Here is a 19313-nt window from a genome sequence, read left to right as displayed (position 1 = left end):
AATGAACCCAATAAAAGCCCATTGAGGAAAAGGCTCCTGGCCCTCCTCCTTTGAGAGATTGGCCACCTTTCCTCCCCAAGCAGAGCATGTCTTGGTAGACTTATTCTCATCCATGGTGGGCCTGGGTGGCGGGGGGGCCTTTGGGTGGAGCCCCCCCACATGCTGGTGGTTCAGGAAGTTATAGGCATTTTGAGTAAACATCTCTTATCTAGTACTCAAAAGCACCCCTTCTACCACCACCACAACATACCACAGGCTCTATTTTATCCGTTTGCAGAGGCCGGCTAAATTTCCCAAGATCATATACCTATAGGTCAAGTGAGTTTTACCACAAGGTTGGTAATCCTGCCCACAATTCCAATGGCTCCGATTATGATTGTGCACCCCTATCAGTAAAAATCTAAGCATGTATAACATTGTATTTTCCAAAGATCAGATTGTATTTTCCAAGGATAACTGCAGCCTTGCCTTTCATTGCAAATGCTCTTCTGCTCAACCCCATCAGGAAGCGGAGTTTATTTTCCCCACCCTTTTGAGTCTGGGTGGCCCTTGTGACTTTTTTGACCAGTAGAATTTGGCAGAAGTGTAAGAGGGATGCTGTACCAATTCTAGACGCACACTTTTAACCGACCTGGTAGCTTTTACTCTTGAGAGCTCTTGGGTCTTCCCCATTTGGAACCCAGCCACCTGCTGTAGGAAGCCCAAGGCCCATGCAGAGACCACATGCAGGCTCACCAATCAGCAGTCCCGGATAAGCTCCCAGCTGACAAGTGGCATCAACTGCTAACCCGTGAATTGTCTGTCTTGAACATTTAGTCCAGTTAAGCTTTCAGATGACCGAAACCATGCGCTAGACCCCAGACTAAAACCACCCATCTGAGCCCAGATAGACTGCTTATACAGCAGTGTAACCAGAATGGCATGCCAGCCTAACATGTTTATTTAGTTATTTATGAAAATAACCTGTAGCTCAGTGGATTGAGCGTGGGCTGCGAACCAAAGCATTGCAGGTTCGATTCCCAGTCAGGGCACATGCCTGGGTTGCAGGCCACGGCCCCCAGCAACCGCACATTGATGTTTCTTTCTCTCTCTCTCTTTCTCCCTCCCTTCCCTCTCTAAATATAAATAAATAAAATCTTTAGAACAAAAAAGAAAATCTAAACTTGTTTTTTAAAAAAAGAACATAACCTAATACATGAGTCAAACACAAAAAATAGGACTAAAACAGATGAGATAAACATGAAATAATTGGCATTTTAAAATATTTTTGTAATTATGATTGTTTTCTTGTACCATCCTTTGCTAAAGGTCCAATATAAACAAGGGCCAAGTAATCATAAATGATAATAGATAAAAAGGCCTTTTCTTTTTAAGACTTTATTTATTTTCAGAGCAGGGGAAGGGAAAGAAAAGGAGAGAGAGAAATACATGGATCAGCACCCTTTCGGTGTGCAGGCTGGCACTCAATCCACTGAGCCACACCAGCCAGGGAGATATGAATGCCTTTTGAACAGTCTTGTGATGATCCCAAAATCCCGCAGCCCACTGTTTGCCAGCTCTGACTGAATCACTGATATTTTTATCTCAGAACATATGGATAACGGAGCACTGGTAATAAGACGTGGAAAAGTAGCCCTGGCCAGTGTGGCTCAATTGGCTGGAGCGCGTGCCTTAACTGTGAGGCAGTAGGTTTGACCCCCAGCCTGGACACGCAGCATCCCCTGTCCAGGCGTGAACGGGAGGCGACAGATCTTGCACCGATGTTTCCCTCTCTCCCTTCCTTTGCCTCTAACCAGCAATGAAAAACTGTCTTTGGGTGAGGTGAGGGTTAAGAAAAGAAAGAAACAAAGAAAAATATTAACTCTTTTTGTTTTTGTTTTCTGCTTTTTCCATGATGAATATTTTCTTTATTCTGGTTTTATGCTGCAAATTTTGTTTGCAGAAATCTTTTAAAGCTACTTGTTTCTTTTGCCCGGATTATTAACTAACACTGGATGGCACAAGCTGTAAATCTCCTTAACCGGGCCCCCGTAATCACAATCACAGTTCACTAAGCGGGTGCACACACACAGTCCACAGTGACCCCTCCGCGCAGTGAGGCCAGCTGCCCCTCCCCCTCACCGAGACGTGGCTCCGAGTCTGTGACAGTGTGAAAATGGGACCAGACAGGCGGGCAGTGCCCGTGTCAGCCCATGTGAGTTCAGTATAAGTACGATTTAACTTTTTCCTACATGTTGTAGAAAATGTAAATATACATAATTAATGCTTCTGACACCCCATGTCTCTGTTACACATCCCAGGGGCACACGCTCCACCTTGAAACTACTGGGCTCGAAGTGCGAACTCCTGAGCTCAGTCTGTAGGGCTCTGCGTGTGCTGGAGCTGCCTGTCTGTCCGGACTTGCTCTTGTTTTGTCTCTCCATTCCTTCCCCCATCCTCATTTGAACTCCCCATTTCCTTCACACACAAAGGAAATGCCTACCCATGCAAGTGCCTGTGTCATCTCAAGGTGCCCTGAAAAGGGGGGACAGGTGGCCAGGGAGACAGGTGATTAGAAACTTCATCTTATGTTTGGAAACAACTCAGGTTATGGTTTTGCTTTTGACAGAAATAGAGTCACACATCATCTTCTAAGAGGGAGAAACTAATCCTAACGAAATGAGGTTTGTTTCTTTAAAATCCAAGGTATTGTGCCCAGGATGGCTTCGGAGAATAATTTGTTTTACACCAGAACAGAAGTAGCTGCACTGCTTTCAAGAGCCCAGGCTTTTAATAAGTACATGGCAAATAGAGAAAATCAAGAAGTAGTTGATGATGGACAATGGACAAAAGGAAAATTACATATTTTCAAAAGCTGTAATCTTTGGGGGAAAGTTACAATGCTTTTCCTGTGAGTGTAATGTTTGTTCAAGAAAATATAAAATACCACCCTTTCTTAGACATGTCCCTTTTTCTCTGTCCGAAGTAAACCGGGCACTTACCACCTCCTCCTCTCCGAGATCATTCCAAGTATGGGACAGAGACACAGACAGGATGAAAAAGCCCATCAAGCTTCCTCACGGTGAAAATGCACCTCGAATACTGGAATATTCATATAAAACAATGAAGCAGGGAGCCATACCACATGTCACCTGGATGAATAAGGGCTCCTCACCAGGTCTGATGATTTACAGACCACAGTCGAGGGGATGACAGAAGGCCAGCAGAATTTGTCTTGCTCCTGCTGCCTCCATCATTAACAGAGACTGAATGGTGGGTACCACCACATACACCAAAACTTCCAGTTTCAGGTGTCGTGTTCCACTAGAGTGGGAGCATCCAGTACCAATTAGATAAAGGCATGAGGCCTGATAAATGGGTCTGTGGTGGCTTGATTAGAAGAGGTTTAACTGATGAAATAATCTGACTTCCCTTTCTTTAGCCCTGGTGGTTCTGCAGCTTGCTGGACAATTTAGAGTGAATGAAAAAAAAAATGCTTTTCCTTTGTAGAGTGGGAGAGATGAGCGTTGTGAAAACAGAGGTGGGAAAAGGGTACTGGCGAGAGGCTTCCTCCTACTGTAGGCAAGACTCGGGAAAGACTTAGAGAAAAAAAGGTGGAGAACCTGGAAGCGAACTGACTTCCTAACACTTGTGGAAGTTGTGCAGGTCAAAGACACTAGTTTAACCCACCAAGTACTAGAACAGTTATGACACCCGGTGGTTGCCCTGCTGGTTGATGTGCCAGTCCCCTCCTGCCTGGGCAGTAACTTTATTATCTGGGATTTCCAGCGCTTAGGACACAGTCATGCACTCCATGTCCCTTCCTCCCTTCTGTGACTTTCAGCCTGTGGAAAATGTCATGGGTACTTATGCTACAGACTTCCCAGTGCACAGCAAAGGAAAGCATGAAGAAAAGCGAAGGGAATTGCTATAACAAAACAGGCTGGGCACCTTCTAGACAACAAACATTTAGTTCTCCCAGTTCTGGAGGCTGGAGCCTGATGCCAACAGGGCTAAGTGAGGGCCCTCTTTAGGGTTGCAGACTTTTTGTTGTGTCCTCAAGTGGTGAAAGGGGCAGGGGATCTCTCTGGAGCCTCTTTCAGGAGGCACAATCCTACTGCTGAGGGGCTGGGAACCTCTCAGAGGTCCCGTGTCCTCATATCATCGCATCTGGGGGTTAGGATTCAAGTGTGAAGTGTAACCATAAAAAAAAACCTCCCTGATTATTTCATGTTTGTTAGGTGATGAAATTGGCACACACACACACACACACACACACTTTAGTGAAAAAAAAAACAGGGGTTTTTATAAGCTGGTATGTGAACCTGTTTTCTTCAAATGAAACATCCAAGACCCAAGAGTTCACTTATTTGAGCAGACGACAGTCTTACTCTGACAAAGACACAAGTGTGCACACACACAGATACAAGATGTTCTTTATATGAACATGCTCCAGAATAACAACCACCCTCCAGCACACGTATCCACATCAGGCCCTCAATTCTACACACACTTCATACTCATAACACCACCTATAAGGCAGACAGACATATTGTTATCATAAACCCCATCTGGCGGATGAGAAAACTGGCCTCAGTGCTCACCACTGTGATTTATTACAAACACAGAAGGACACAGCAGAGGGAATCAGCAGAGGGAAAGGGCAATGGGACAAAGTGCAGAGGAAATCAGATACAAGCTTCCAGGGTCCTCTCTCTGCAGTCACACAGGATGCACTTCATTCCTCCTCCACCATGTTACAACACGTGAAATGTTGTCTACCGTGGAAGCTCCTTAGAAGCTCATTGCTAAGCTTTCTATCTGGGGGTTGGTCCAGTGGCACCCTCTACCTAGCAGACACCAAAATTTCAGGTGCTCAAGGACAAGAGCAGGTGTTCCACAGAAACCACATTGCTTATGTAAATCAGGGGTGTCAAACTCATTTTCACTGGGGGCCACAAGAGCCTCTCAATTGCCCTCAAAGGGCCAAATATAATTTTAGGTGTATAAATGTAACCACTCCTTAACTAGGGGCAAGGAGCTCAGTGCTGTGGCCAGGTAGAAACAAGGTGCAGGCCGGATTCAGCCTGCGGGCCTTGTGTTTGCCACCTGTGATGTAAATAGGTAGGCAGAGTGAGCCACTCGTACCAGGGACTTGTGGAAACCCTCTAGAAATCACAATGCCCAGACACCAGCCAAGGGCCAGCCTTGTAAGTAGATCTTTTCAAGTCTGCCAGTCTCAGGCCTACTTTGTTCACTCGCCTTCTGCACAGGAGGAAACTGAGAGCATGCACCGCACTGGTCTCAGTCTATCGGAAGCAGTGCTAGCGGCTAGAAATGCCTGGGGTCCAGTGGGCTCCCCCTGACGTCTCTTCTTTCTAAGCCCATGTTACAGCTGGACCAGCCTTTACGGTTCTGAATAAGGTTTGCAGGACATCCTTCAGCAATAACCTTCACAAAACTTTGAGGAAAAAAAGAGTTTATCACTTAGAGGCTATGGAAACTTTGAAGAAAAAAAATAATTTATCACTTATAAGTTTGTCACATATAGGCCGCCACAAGATAAGAGTTTATCACACGAGGGGGCCCATAGCGAGGTCACTGGAGGGGCCTGTGTGGAGAGAGAGAGCAGGCACTTGGGATTCCACTTTTATTGGGGTCAAAAATGAGGGCCTAGGGTTTCATGGATTCACTCTTAATTGAAGAATTTAAAACAGAGAGCAGGAATTTAGAGTTTGGGAAAAGAGAAAAACAGAAAGACAGGTAGTCCAAATGGTCAATTATCAAAATCGACCAAGGTCTTTTAAAACAAAGGAGACTCAGTGGGAGAAAGGTGGCCTGGATTTTTCTCTAGGCCTAGGACTGGCAATGTGTATATTGGAAACAGCCTTCCTAGAAGGGGGTGCCTCTTTGAAAGGATGCCTCAGCAATCAAAGCTGAAGTCAGGTGCCTGCCTTACAACAAGAACAAACTATCGAGGCTTATGCCACAGAGGCCTTGATCAACAGTGAAGAAGCAGAAAATGGGAGCCGTCATTAAGGACAAGGGTATTCGAGTACAGTATTCACCACATAACTGCACTTAAGTCAATTAAGGACCACATATAGAATGGCTGCGTATGATGGTCCCAGGAGATTATAATGGAGCTGAAAAACTTTTATAGACCAGTGATGAGGTAACCATCATAATGTGAAACACATTATACAAATACTGCTGTTACAATTGTCTACAGCATTCAGTACGGTAACATGCTCTTTGGGTTTGTAGCCTAAGGGCTGTAGGAAAACAGAGCTTGTTACCCCCAAAAAGGTCTCTTTAGCATAAGGATTATTTGGGCTGCTTAATTTTAAGAAACAGCAGACATGGGAGAAGCTCTGAAAATTGTTGATCAGCAGATACAAAAGTACTAGGAAAATTGCCTGCCAGATGCAACTCTTAGCTGATTAATCTTTTTCCCAACCCCCTCACCTACCCTTTCTTCTCCTTATTAAAAAGGTCTACTTGAGATGAGGTATTAAGATGGTTTTTGAGGGTACATCACCCACCATCTCTTCAGATCTCTGGCAACTGAATAAAGTACCCCAAAAGATTCAATCCTTGTCTCTACTTCTTGGTTTTGGTAGTGACACGTAGCTCAAATGCCAACTTTTCTGGTTTCAGGCGTATAACAGCGAAACAACCAGAAAAGGAGCAAACATATGCAGGGAGCTTCCTATAGGCTTCTTATTGCCTCACTCTTAAATATAAATGGATTGATGTAAAGCACAGCATAGGGAATATAGCAATGTTGTAATAACTATGTATAGTACCAGGTGGGTACTTGAAACATCAGGGAGATCACTTTGTAAAGTATATGATTATCTAACTACCATGCTGTACACCTGAAACTAATACAAAATAATATTGAATGTAAACTGAAACTGAAAAATAAAACTTTATTTGTGTGTGTGTGTGTGTGTGTGTGTGTGTACACACATATGGAAACTGAAAAATAAAATTTTATATATGTGTCTCATATATATATCTCAACACATATATATCTCAACACAAGTCACCAGATATTTGAGGAAAGGCCCCTAAATGAAATGTACCCCCCAAAATTAAGCAGAAACAAAAAAAGAGGCATGGGGGAGGGACAATGCAAAGAACAGAAAAAAAAGAGTTTTAATTATAATTACTTATCAGAAATACAGGTTTTAATTATGCTTTGTTCAGAAATATAGGGAAGATATTTTATCCATAAAACAAGAACATGACAATTTTAAAAAGAATTTTAAAAGCTCTTACAAATATGAAGACTAACATTTTAAATACAAGAAAAGGTTGTAATATAACATAAGTAAAAATCTTCCCCCAGAGACAGGCTAGTAAGCCAGGACAAGTGAAATAATGAAACTAAGATGTATAGTTCTGCTGTGAAGCAGTTTACAGTCATTAAGTAAATTGCAAAATCCTATCATCCCTAACCAAGGGCATTAAAGAGCAAATAGTTTACGCTTCTCTTCTGCAACCAGAGGGTAAATAGTTTAAATCACGCTACCCAGGGAGATAGATAATAAAAATCCAATTACTGCCATTTGTGCCAACCACACCCAAGGAAGGATAAAGTCACAGGAATAAATCTCAAGTTGGGGGCAGCCGCATAAAGCTGATGACTATTCTACTAGGATCCCCCCCTAAACTCCCAGCCTTAAAAACCTCAAGACAAGGACTTCTCTGGAGCATGCCCTCGCCTTTCCCTTCTCCCTCTTCTTCCTTCCTGGCACTTTCTCACCTTGGCCTTTCTGTCCCCTAGGCTCTGCCGGCCCTTCTTTTGCTTCTGTAACTTGTTTCCTGAGCCTACACAGCCCAGCCAGATCACTTCTACTACTTCTGTCACTTTCTAAACAAACTTTCTCTTATCAGGTTCTTGGCTCTGAGTCCTTCCTTTGCTGAACTCAAGAACCAAGGTCCACTTTCACCTCTAGAACCAAGGTCCAATTTTGCTGCCAACACCCCACCTGTTAGTGAGGGCGAGAATGGCACCAGGTGTTATTGATAGAATGGTGGGGTCAGACCAGACTTTGGTTCAGTAACCTCAGTAGTTGAGTTCTGGCTAGGAAAGAATTCAGAGCCAAGACTCGAACTCTAACAGACTTCTTTATTTGGAAAATCACAGAGGTAGAAGTCAGTGGCAGAAGAAACAGGCTCAAGAGACCAGTTATACAGGCAAAAGAAGAGCCCCTGGGGCTTAGGAGAGGAAAAGGTGAAGGTAACTTGCCTGAGGGGAAGGAGAGAGGGAGGGGAAAGATAGATGTGCTCCCTGGAGGGAGAATCCGCTGAGTCCTCTATCTTAAAAGTTTTTAAGGGTCGAGATCTTGGGCAGGTTCTGCTGGAGGATCTCAATAGAATATCCATCAGCTTTCCAGGGGGGTCTTTTCAGGGTCAAAGTCTCCAGTGATTAGTCAGCACCAGGGCAGGGGATGATTAGTGCAGCCGGTCACAGCATTGGTGGCCTTGCTTGTCTGGTTTTGCTGCTTTTCTGGGCCTGGAGCTGAAATAAAACTTGAGACTTATCTCCCGGGAGAAAAGGTCAGATGACCTGTATGACCAGTGATAGGAAAAGTCAGGGAGTCCAAACTGCACTACCAGTGATGTGCTAGGGGAGGGAAGTTTGCCCTGGGGCCAGGCCCTTGTTTTCCCAGTTTTGCCTGTTTCGAGCCACCCAGGGCCTTCTGACTTGGTGACCTTCTGCACCTCCCCCATCATCCTTGCTCTGCTCATGTGTGCCAACCACATACCCAGAAAATTGAGCACAGTGACAGAAAAATTTTTTAAATTATAGGATCAATCAAGTAAGTCTAACATGAAGCTAATGGGAGTTTAAGGTGGAAAAAAAAAACCCACAGGGAAACAAAAAGGGAAGAAATTGCCAAAGATATACAACCAGGAAATTCCCTTGTGTGAATAACTAAGGACTTATGTTGCCAACAAATTTCCAAATACTAGCAATAAAGTGAAATCCTGAATGTGTCGAGAAAAAACAGAAAACAGGTTACATGTAGAAAGGATCGGAAACAAGAGTGCTTGCTCTTGGGCTTCTCATTAGTGACACAGAGGAAACTAGAAAACAATAAAGCAATTCCTTTAAAATTCTGGTGCAAAATCTTTTCAACCTAGAAAGCTAGTTGTGATTAAATATCAACCTAGTGTAACAGAACAACAGTATTTCGGGCATGCAAGGAATCAAAATATTTACTTCTCATGCACTCTTTATTTAGCAACTACTGCAGGATATGCTTCACACAGATGAGGAAGTAAACTGAGGAGGAGGAAGCCACAAGGCACCGAAATCTGGAGACCTGACAAAGAGAGAGGATGATGGGTGCCAAGGAGAAGTCTTAGGAAGACAATTGTGCAGCTGGTCTGGAGAGAAACCAGAACAGATTGGAGCAAAAACAAGGAAGGTAGTAGAAAAAAAGAATACAGAAAAACAAAAAAGGTAAATGGGCACATTTGACCTATGCAAAATTATGTTGCGAGGCTACCTATCAGATATTTGGGAAGCATTCACAACAAATACATAGCAAAGTAAGCAAATGGAAGAAAATAATGCAATAATTAACTAAGAAGAGCAAAATGTTGTGTAAGAAAAAAAACGTAAACATTGTATATTACGTGGCTCAGCAATGACTTCTAAAAATGTAGTTCCTTCCACCCTGCGCCAAGCTCCCCAGGGACATTCCACTGCACTTGGAGCGAAATTATGTGTCCCAACTCCTGTGATCTTTCCCTTTACTCACTAAAGCCCTGGAAGTCTCACTTGCTGCTTCCTACAAATGGGACACTACCTGTGAGGTTTTTTTTGTTTTGGTTTGGGGTTTTTCGGTGGTAGTCAGGGCTTAAGTTTACCTTCCCTGTGAAGCTTTCCCTGACCAGCCAATGTGAATTAGTACCGGCTTTCCCTCAACTCTGCCACTATAACATTTTACTTCATATCATTTTATTTTCTTCTTGTTGTACTGCTAACTGAAATAGTTTGTTACTACAGTCATGCATCACTTAACGACGAGGACACATTCTGAGAAATGCAAGAGGTGATCTCCTTGTTCTGTGACCTCACCAAGCACACTTACACAAACCTAGACAGTACAGCCCACTACACTCCTGACTTCCCTCTGCCCTTCTCAGTTCTTGGCTGACACATCCTGCGGTCCGTTGTGACCAAAATGTCATTATGCAGCACATGACTCACTGAAAATAAAAGTAAACTGTAACAACACTAATTAATAATGATGTAGTACTTATTCAGACCAGGCACTATTCTTTCCATTTGTTATTTTATTCACTCCTCACAGCATTCCTATGAGGTAAGTATTATTATTACCAACAATTTATAAATAAGGAAACTGAGGCATGTTAAATAACTTGCCGGAGGTCACTCGAGAGCAAAGCTGGGATTCACACCCTGCCATCTGGCCTCAGTTTGTTCTAACAACCGCCATGTGTCACGGCCTTTCCCTGCAAGTGACACGAGAACAGAGACTTTAGCCCCTCTTCATTCTCACAGCCTCAATGTCTTAAGCAGTCACTGCAGTTTACACAGTGAGTGCTCTACAAGTATTTGCTCAGTAAATGCATTGCAGTAATCTGAGGTAATCATCCTGAGAGAAATGAAAAGGAATAAATATTTGTTCTCCTTTGCTATTAGATGTACCACTTAATGCATCTCAGATTTGTCTACATTTCTGCACCAGCTGCCCTGGTTCCTCTGGTTATACAATCTCTCGATGAAGATATTTCTGTCTTTTATATGCTTCAGGTCATTTTGCTGCATCAGCACTTGTCCAGTATCCGGTGGCTGGAGGATATGATGGTCTATCCCAAAGGTAAAATGATTATAATGCTGATTTTTCCATGGACCAAATAGATCCAATGAGTTTCTTAAAGAACATCCAGAAGACTCAATGATGGAGTGGTGTTGGAAAGAGCAGAAAGCTGCAGACCACTCCTCGTTGAATCTTTAGTCCAGGGGGAAATCCAGAGTGAACACATGCAGAAAAAGATGATCTGTTACCAAGGACAGGAAGACACATTCCAGAGGGGGTTTAGATGGTGAGAGAACTCTAAAGGAGTGACGCCATATGTTTCTGTTTATAGATTCCACACCATTACCAACCCACTAGTCCAAGCACCATCATCTTCCTTGCATCCCAGAACAGCCTCCTACCTCCAACCATACACAGCTTGCCCTTGGCTTTCACAACAGATCATGCTTTTCTAATGATGAGTTCCCTAATTTCAGCATCTTTTATAGTCTAGAGAGTCCGATAATTTCCAAATCATCTAATCCTGGTTCCTTTTTTTCTTAACAGTTCCTTCCTCAATTTATCTATTTTCTTTTACATTTTACTATAACTAGCAAACAGAAACCAGGACGCACCTTCAATATTTTGCTTGGACAACTCAGCTAAGTATCCATTTTCACCATTTACAAGTTCTGCCTTCCACATACCTGTAATGCATGGTCCCACTGAGCTTTCCTCTGCTGTGTAACGAGGATCCCCTTTCCTCTGGTTTCCATAAGCACGTCCCTCAATTCTTTTTGTGCCTTTATCAGCAGCGCTTTTAGCATCCATATTCTACTAACAGTAAGTGACTCTTCCAATATTCTGTAATAAGAATCTATGCAGTTTTTCTACTGTGTTCCTCACTTCTTCTGAGTCCTCACCAGCAGCAACTTTAATTTCCATATTTTTACCAACATTGTTTAAGGCAAGCTAGGCTTTACCTATCAAGCTCCTTAAAATTTTCTATCCTCTGCCCCGTGCCCAGTTCAAAGCCCCTCCCACCTTTTGAGGTATTTGTTACAGTGACATTCCATTTCTGGGTACCAAAATCGTACATGAGCTTCTTATTGTTGCTATAACAAATTACTGCAAATTCCACGGCTTGAAGGAACAGAAATGTATCACGTTATAGTGTTGGAGGTCAGAAGTTCTACGTCAAGGTGTCAGCAGGGTTGCATTCCTTCTGGAGGCTCTAGAGTGAGAATCTTTTTTCCTTGTCTTTTCCAGCTTCTAGGTACGACCTGCATTCCCTGGCTCATGGCCCCTTCTTTTATCTTCAAAGTAAACAGTACAGTATCTTCAAGTGAGAGAAATCTCTCAATTTCTCTCTCCTCTCTCTCCCCTCTGCTCCCAGTATCACACATTTTCTTCCCTGTGATCATTCTGCCTCTTTCCTGTAATGACCCTTGTGATTATATTGGGCCCATCCAGATAATGGAGGATAATCTCCCTCCAAGAGCCATAACTTAATCACATCTGCAAAATCCCCTTTAACAATAACAATTTCCCAGGATTAGGACGTGGACATCTTTGGGGTGGGGGAGGACATTATTTAGACTACAACACTTACCAACCGCCTACTATGAGCCAGGAATTAAACTCTGTGCAGTTGCATGGTGGTAAAAAATGAAATGTTTCCTGCCCTCAAGAAACACACAATCTAGTGGGATAGTCGAACCTCAATCCCAAAACTGCACAGATATTCACACAAGTCATTGCAAATTGCAATTAGTGCTCTGAAGCATTGAGGATCATGGGGTCATGAGAGTCTCTCTGAGGTAGCGGCATTAAATCTGAGGCTGATGGGGCGATAAGGAGCTGGCTAGGGGAGGAGAAGAAAGAAGGCCTTCTGGGCAGAGGGATCAGCAAGTGCGCAGACACTGAAGCAAAAGTTGGGGATGAGCAAAGGTGGAGATAGCACCTCTGCAAAGGTGGGAGGAACCAGATCTCTTTGAAACTTTAGAGCATGGTAGGGACTTCAGGTTTTATTGAAAGCATAACAGAAAAGGGTTGAGTTTTGGTAAGCAGATGATGTGATCAGTCTGTTCTGTGGAGAACAGATTCGGAGTGGGGGTCAGGGTGTGCGAGAGTGGAAATGCATATAGATAGTGAAATGAAGGTAGTGGCTTGAACTGGGCATGTTCCAGTTCAACTAAAATGGGAGAATTGTACAGATGTAAGATAGATCTTGGACCAAATATTACCCACAGGACTTAGTGTAACATAGTGTGATTCCAAAGTTCAAGATATGACCATCGGTATGGGTGGCATATGAGGAATGTAGCAAGTTAATGGAGATGAGAAGTTAAAGGGACTGAGATGCCAGAAGGAGAATGTGACATCCATGCACCTGGAAATAATGTGGGAAAACAGGACTTGGAATGGAAGGGAGACTCAGAAGCCAAGTGCTAAAATCTTCCATAATAACGGGGACAGAGTGACCGGGCTGTCTGTCAGTAATTGTTGCAAGGAAGAGAGGGGTAGTAGAGACTGATGTAGGAGTGGCAGAGGGCAATTTTATAGGAGAAGTTTGATCTGGAAACAGCACGGGGCAGGGTGGAGGAGACCAGCCCCTCTCCAACTCTGAGAGAGGAGAATGGAGAATACAAGCAACCTCCTCTCAACAGGATGGTAGGGAAATGACCTCACCTGCGGACAGAAGGAGCAGGAAGCATCTAGGGAAGGTGAAGAGGGGTGCCCTAACACTGAGTTGCAAAAGGTAGGGTGGATAATTTGGGTGGGAGGGTCTAGTGAGGGTTGAGCCGAGAGAGAAAATGCAAAGCATCAAGAAAGAGCAGAGATGATTGAGGCATTGTTTTTTTTTAAAAGTGTGAAATGCTAAATTTAACTGTTTGCTGGTTGCCAATGTTATGAGTTCCAACATTTTATTCCCTGGAGGATGTTGGGTACTCGGGCCACTGTTGTCACCAGTGGTCTGGAAGGCAGGCCAGGCACGCTCTTCCTCACGGCCTTCTATGGTAAGGGAATGAGACTGAATCTAGGCCCAGAAGCCTGGGGCTGGGTGAGAGCGGACCATGTTTGTGTCTAAAATTCTCTTACTTCCTTGTTCATCTGGACTTCTGCCACAGTTCTGCTCAAACATCACCTCCGCTAGAAAGCCTTTCCTGATTTCTCTAACCTTTTATGCACCTTATGCGAAATTTTATTATAGCACCCGATTACTTTGTTGGATTTTTATATATTTCTCTCCCTGAATAATTTCTCAAGAGTAAGAATAATGCTTGAAGTGTTTTCATTTGATAGTCTAGTAAAAGCTACATAATTAAATGAAACTTGAACCAATCATTGTCTGCTCGTCAGTATTGTAATATATAATAAATGTTAGTTGAAGAACAGTTTGCATACTCTTCATATAATAGTTACTCTAAAGTTTGGTTTTCACATTATGTTAACCTGCTTTTCAATAGATCTCTTCAGCTAGTTACAATTAAATACACAGTACTGAAATTCTGCCAAGATACATGGCCTTGGTCTTAACTGTGCTGAATTATCCAGTATTTCACCTTTTCTTGAAAGGCAAGTTAATTTCAATATTAGCAATATTAGGCATTTCCATTTCCTTTTTAATTTCAGCTTTGAATACAATAAATTCAATGTTAAAAATAAAAATATAGAGAGTGAAAACATTCATGGAGCTTCTTTTTTTGTTATCTTCAGAAAGCTTACTCATTCTTTCCTCCATCAATGCGTTTTTACTTCAATTTCTCTCTCTCTTTTTTTTTTCAGAGAGAGAGAGGGAAACATCGATCCATTGCCTTTCATGTGCACCCCCACAGGAAACTGAACCTGCAACGTAGGCATGTGCTCTGACCAGGAAACGAACCGGTGACCTTTCCCATCAGAGAAGATGCCCAATCAACTGAGCCACTCTGGCCAGGGCTTCCTCATTCTTTTTTACACCTAATGAGTAGGTGAGTGACTTCCAATCTTTTATTTCTGCAACAATTCTGTAATACTGTTGTTCATAAGTCATTTCACACATGTATAAGTAACTACAAGGCACTTCTAATTAACCCAAGTATTAGCAATGATGTTAAGCCATTAAATCTATCTCAAACTATGTAGTTACGTTCATGTGGTTGCAAATGACCCCTCATTTCCAGTTTCAAAGTGTTGACCTTTAAGATCAAATGACAGACTGATCGGCTACTATAACCTATGTTCTAAGAACACTGGTCAAGAGAAGTCAGGGTACCTGGTTGAACAGCAGACACAACGTTAATGAAAGAGGAATGCAGGAAACTATTAAAAGAACATAAACCTAATTAACATCCTATATCTACATATTTGCTGAATTACTGACATTACTAATAGAATATCCGCTCCAATGTTACTGGGGGGCGGGAGGGCAGGAAGCCCGTTTAATAAATAAGTAATGAAAACATATGATAATGACAAGGAAGAATGAAGTAGCACACAATGATGGTATGAACAGTGGAGAGGGGTTTTATAGGAGGATTTACATGATATGTGTTATATTATATTTTAAAAAAGAAAGACTTGTGGAAAACTATCAGCATAGCCAAACATAAATTGTTGGTAATTTGTATAACCAAAAGAAAAGGAAAGTAAGTTAATTATCAAGAAACTTTTAAACGGTGAACATAGTAGGTAGAATTTTCCACAGAAAATTTGGAAAGTCTTGGTTCTTAAGGAATAGAATTCAAAGCCAGAAAAATAAACTCAAAAGAACAATCCTTCTTTCGCAGAAGTAAATGCCTAAAATGACCTAATAGATTTTTTCTTTCAAAATTCCAGTATTCAATGAACACTGCTTCTAAGTGCCTCTTTTGTTGGATTTGTTTGTCAGTGTATGCATTCATTAGTTTGCTTAAAAACGGCATTGTTTGCAACAAAATAAAACCATGTTAAACAGTATTGGAATTGGTTAACATTCCCAGACACATGACTTTGTTCTATATTTTAAGTTCGTTCCTTGGGATGTGACACGATCCATTTCCCCTTACATACTGCCTAAATCTGAAAACAATGATAAGTTAGCAGATTGGCATCACTGGGTTTGTTTCTTATAATTTTCATGGTGTTCAGTTCATATTGCTATGTGACATCTTTTTGTATGAACATTCCCAGAAATGTCTGCAAAGTATGCTTACAGTCTATACAGAGTTTCACTACTGATGCTAAGATGAGTTTGGCAATAGGCATCGTAACATGCAAATATTTGTTGTTTATAAGTCTCTATCTTTTGGGAGTCAATTTGACTCCAAACAAACCCAGGTATGAAAAAATGTATCTGCTATTCTAAAACAAATACAAAACAATCAATTAACTTCCCAGACAAGAAGAAGCTGAAGGAGTTCATCACCACCAAACCAATATTACAAGAAATACTACTCTAGTTGATGTAGTTCACTGGATTGAGTGCTGGCCTGGGAACCAGAGGGTCATTGGTTCAATTCCCAGTCAGGGCACATGCCTGGGACACAGGCAAGGTCCCTGGTAAGGGGTGCACAAGAGGCAATCACACATTGATGTTTCTCTCCCTTTTTTTCTCATTTCCCTCTCTAAAAATAAATAAATAAATAAAACCTTTTTTTATAAAAAAGAAATATTAAAGGGATTTCTTTTTTTAAGATTTTATTTATTTATTTTTAGAGAGGGAAAGGAGGGAGAGAGAGAGAGAGAGAGAGAGAGAGAGAGAGAGAGAGAGAGAGAAACATCAGTGTGTGGTTGCTGAGGGTCATGGCCTGCAACCCAGGCATGTACCCTGACTGGGAACTGAACCTGTGACACTTTGGTTCGAAGCCCACGCTCAATCCACTGAGCTACGTCAGCCAGGGCCATTAAAGGGATTTCTTAAAGAAAAAGAAGAAAATCAAAGATATGAATAAGAGAGTACCACAAAGGGAAAATTTCTCACTGAAAAAGGCAAACACATAGTAAAAGCAGTGGTCAAGCAACACTAAAGCTAGTAGAAAGGTTAAAAGGCAAAAGTTGTAATTACATATAATTATAATAGCAAATTAAAAGATACACACACACAAAGTAAAAAAATAAAACATAAATGAGGAAGGGGTGAGTAAAAATGGCAGTGCTTTTAGAATGTGTTCAAGTTAAACAACCATCAACTTAAAATAGAATGTTATAAACATAGCTTGGTATATATGAACTACATGGTAACCATAAACCAAAAATGTGGAAGAGATACCAGAAATAAAGAAAAAGGAATCCAAACACAACATTATGAAAAGTCATCAACATATAAGGGAAGAGAGCAAGAAAATAAGAAACAGAGAACTACAAAAAACAATCAGGAAACTATTAATAAAATGGCTATAACTATGAATACATACCTATCAATAATTCCTTTAAATATAAGTGGATTAAATGCTCCAATCAAAAGATGTATAGACAGAGAAGTCACACACATATATAATACAATGGAATATTACTCAGCCATAAAAAATGAAATCTTAACATTTGCAACAGCATGAATGGACCTACAGTGTATTATGCTGAATGAAATAAGTCAGAGAAAGGTAAATACTGAATGATTTTGCTGATATGTGGAATCTAAACAACAAAATAAATGAACAAAAAAACCCAGAAACAAACCCATAGATACAGAGAACAAACTGATGGTTGCCAGAGGGGAGGGGGATGGAAGAGACTGGGTGAAAAAGGGAAGGGATTGAGAAGGACAAATTGATAGTCACAAAATAGTCACAGGGATGTAAAGTACAGCGTAGGGAATACAGTCAATAATATTGTCATGACTCCATATGGTGCCAGGTGGGCGCAGGAAATATCAGTTAAACAAATGTCTAAGCACTATATTGTACCCTTGAAACTAACATAATATTCTATGTCAACTGTAATTAATAAATAAAAACTTAAATGAAAAAAATGTAGCTCAATTAATATCGCAAAGCACCATTGTAAGTGCAAGGTTTATGACAGAGGAGAGGAAAGGTAAATGCAGGGAGATTGCAAGAGATGATCAATATTTTATTTTTTGACTTCAAGAGTTTACCCTTCTTTTACCTTCCCACCTTCCACCCATATTCATTTCACTGTACAATATAGTTACTGTTTTAAAAAGGTAAAATGCCTGGGTAATGAGCGAGCTTCATGGTGAATGGCATGATGGAGAGTGCAGATGGAGGGGGGAAAATGGGGAGGAAGGGGTCAGAAATGACTCTATGGACATGTGGGAGCTCAGTTTAAGGAATAGCCAACCCTCCATTATGACTACAGAGGAATGCATCCACACAAAAGAATTATGGGAGAATGGATTAGAAAAATACCTCAAGTACTAAACTAAATTCAGTAGATACTAGGGGAAGTCACAGAGGCATTTAGAGTGAGATAATTAAATGATCAAATTAGTACCTAGGAAAATGACGGCATGAGTCAATACGCTGCAAGGGGCACGAGAGAACTTACAGATACAGTGAAAATAGAATCCACAGGACACAATATCTAACTGAATGTGGGATCGAGAGGTTAAGAAAGAAATACAAGATGGGTGGACTTGGGTCAAATATCCACCTTTGATATAATCAGCTGTGGCCAAGGTAGAGTGTAACCTGATAGGAACATAGACAGGTAGCCTCGTCCCTTCAACAGAAATGACAGGTAGGGTATTATGTAAGAAATGGGAAGGCTGGTCACCACAAACTACCAAACTCTAAGAAACTGTGTATTAACCCTGTTTAACAAAACAGACACACACTTCAAAACAAAAGTAAAATAAACCAATTACAGTGCAGATTCTGTGAATCAGTCCCTATTCCGTGACTAGTATAGGGGATCACAATATGCTGCTTTGGCATAAGAATTATTTTGAGCTGCAGGCATGTAGGATCCAACAGATGCAGAAGGAAGCCTTCATGGAGCTTCCTTTTCTGACGAAAAGCAGAAACCTCAGGAATGAGGACTGCCATAAATCTCCTCTCCTGGGGAATTTTTATGGCCACGAAGACGGCAGGAAGTCAGCAAGGAGATGGACCTTCGCAAGCAACCTTACCCCATAAGCTCCCGTATACATTTTCCTTCCCACACTTTGCCACCCGTGAAAGCCTAAAACCTGCACCTTTGCCTTGTCACTTTCCCACAGATTTACTAGTCTTTGTTGAGATACAATGTAAACCCAAGTTCTAACACCCTTTTACATTACTCATCACTGAATTTCTCCAATGTATATGCATGCTGCATGTTAATCAACTCTTGTTTTTCTCTTGTTAATCTGTCTTTTCCCAGTTTAGTTTACAGGACCCAAGCACTGAACCTATGAGGGTTGAGGAAAAGTTTTCTCCTTCCCCAGACTATTAAAACATAAAGAAGAAAGTGGTAACTCATGTGCTGATTTAAAACAAACAAACAAACAAACAAACAAACAATTGGTTCCCTTTCCCTTTCTGTTTGAACTAAAGGCAGATGATGGTTCTGGCTTTTAAGTATTCGAAGGGCAGTGTGGGTCTCTTGCTTATATATTTTTATATCTCAGCTGGTTGCAAAGGC

General features: G+C 41.6%; 1 protein-coding gene across 3 annotated transcripts in view; it reads right to left on the bottom strand.

Moving 5' to 3' along the window:
- The window catches only part of BCAT1 (branched chain amino acid transaminase 1), a 102301-nt gene that overhangs the window by 76394 nt on the left and 6594 nt on the right, over window positions 1–19313 (bottom strand). The window contains exon 1 of one of the 3 annotated variants that reach the window (XM_036019256.1): window positions 632–818. The exons of the other annotated variants lie outside the window; for them this stretch is intronic. Within the exon in view, the coding sequence (XP_035875149.1) occupies window positions 632–712 (81 nt within the window). The 5' untranslated portion in view covers window positions 713–818. Of the gene's footprint in view, window positions 1–631; window positions 819–19313 lie in introns of those variants that run through there. 3 annotated transcript variants of the gene reach the window in all.

Source organism: Phyllostomus discolor, chromosome 2 (assembly GCF_004126475.2).
Source record: "Phyllostomus discolor isolate MPI-MPIP mPhyDis1 chromosome 2, mPhyDis1.pri.v3, whole genome shotgun sequence".
Classification (NCBI taxonomy): domain Eukaryota; kingdom Metazoa; phylum Chordata; class Mammalia; order Chiroptera; family Phyllostomidae; genus Phyllostomus; species Phyllostomus discolor.
This window is presented reverse-complemented; position numbering and strand designations above follow the sequence as displayed.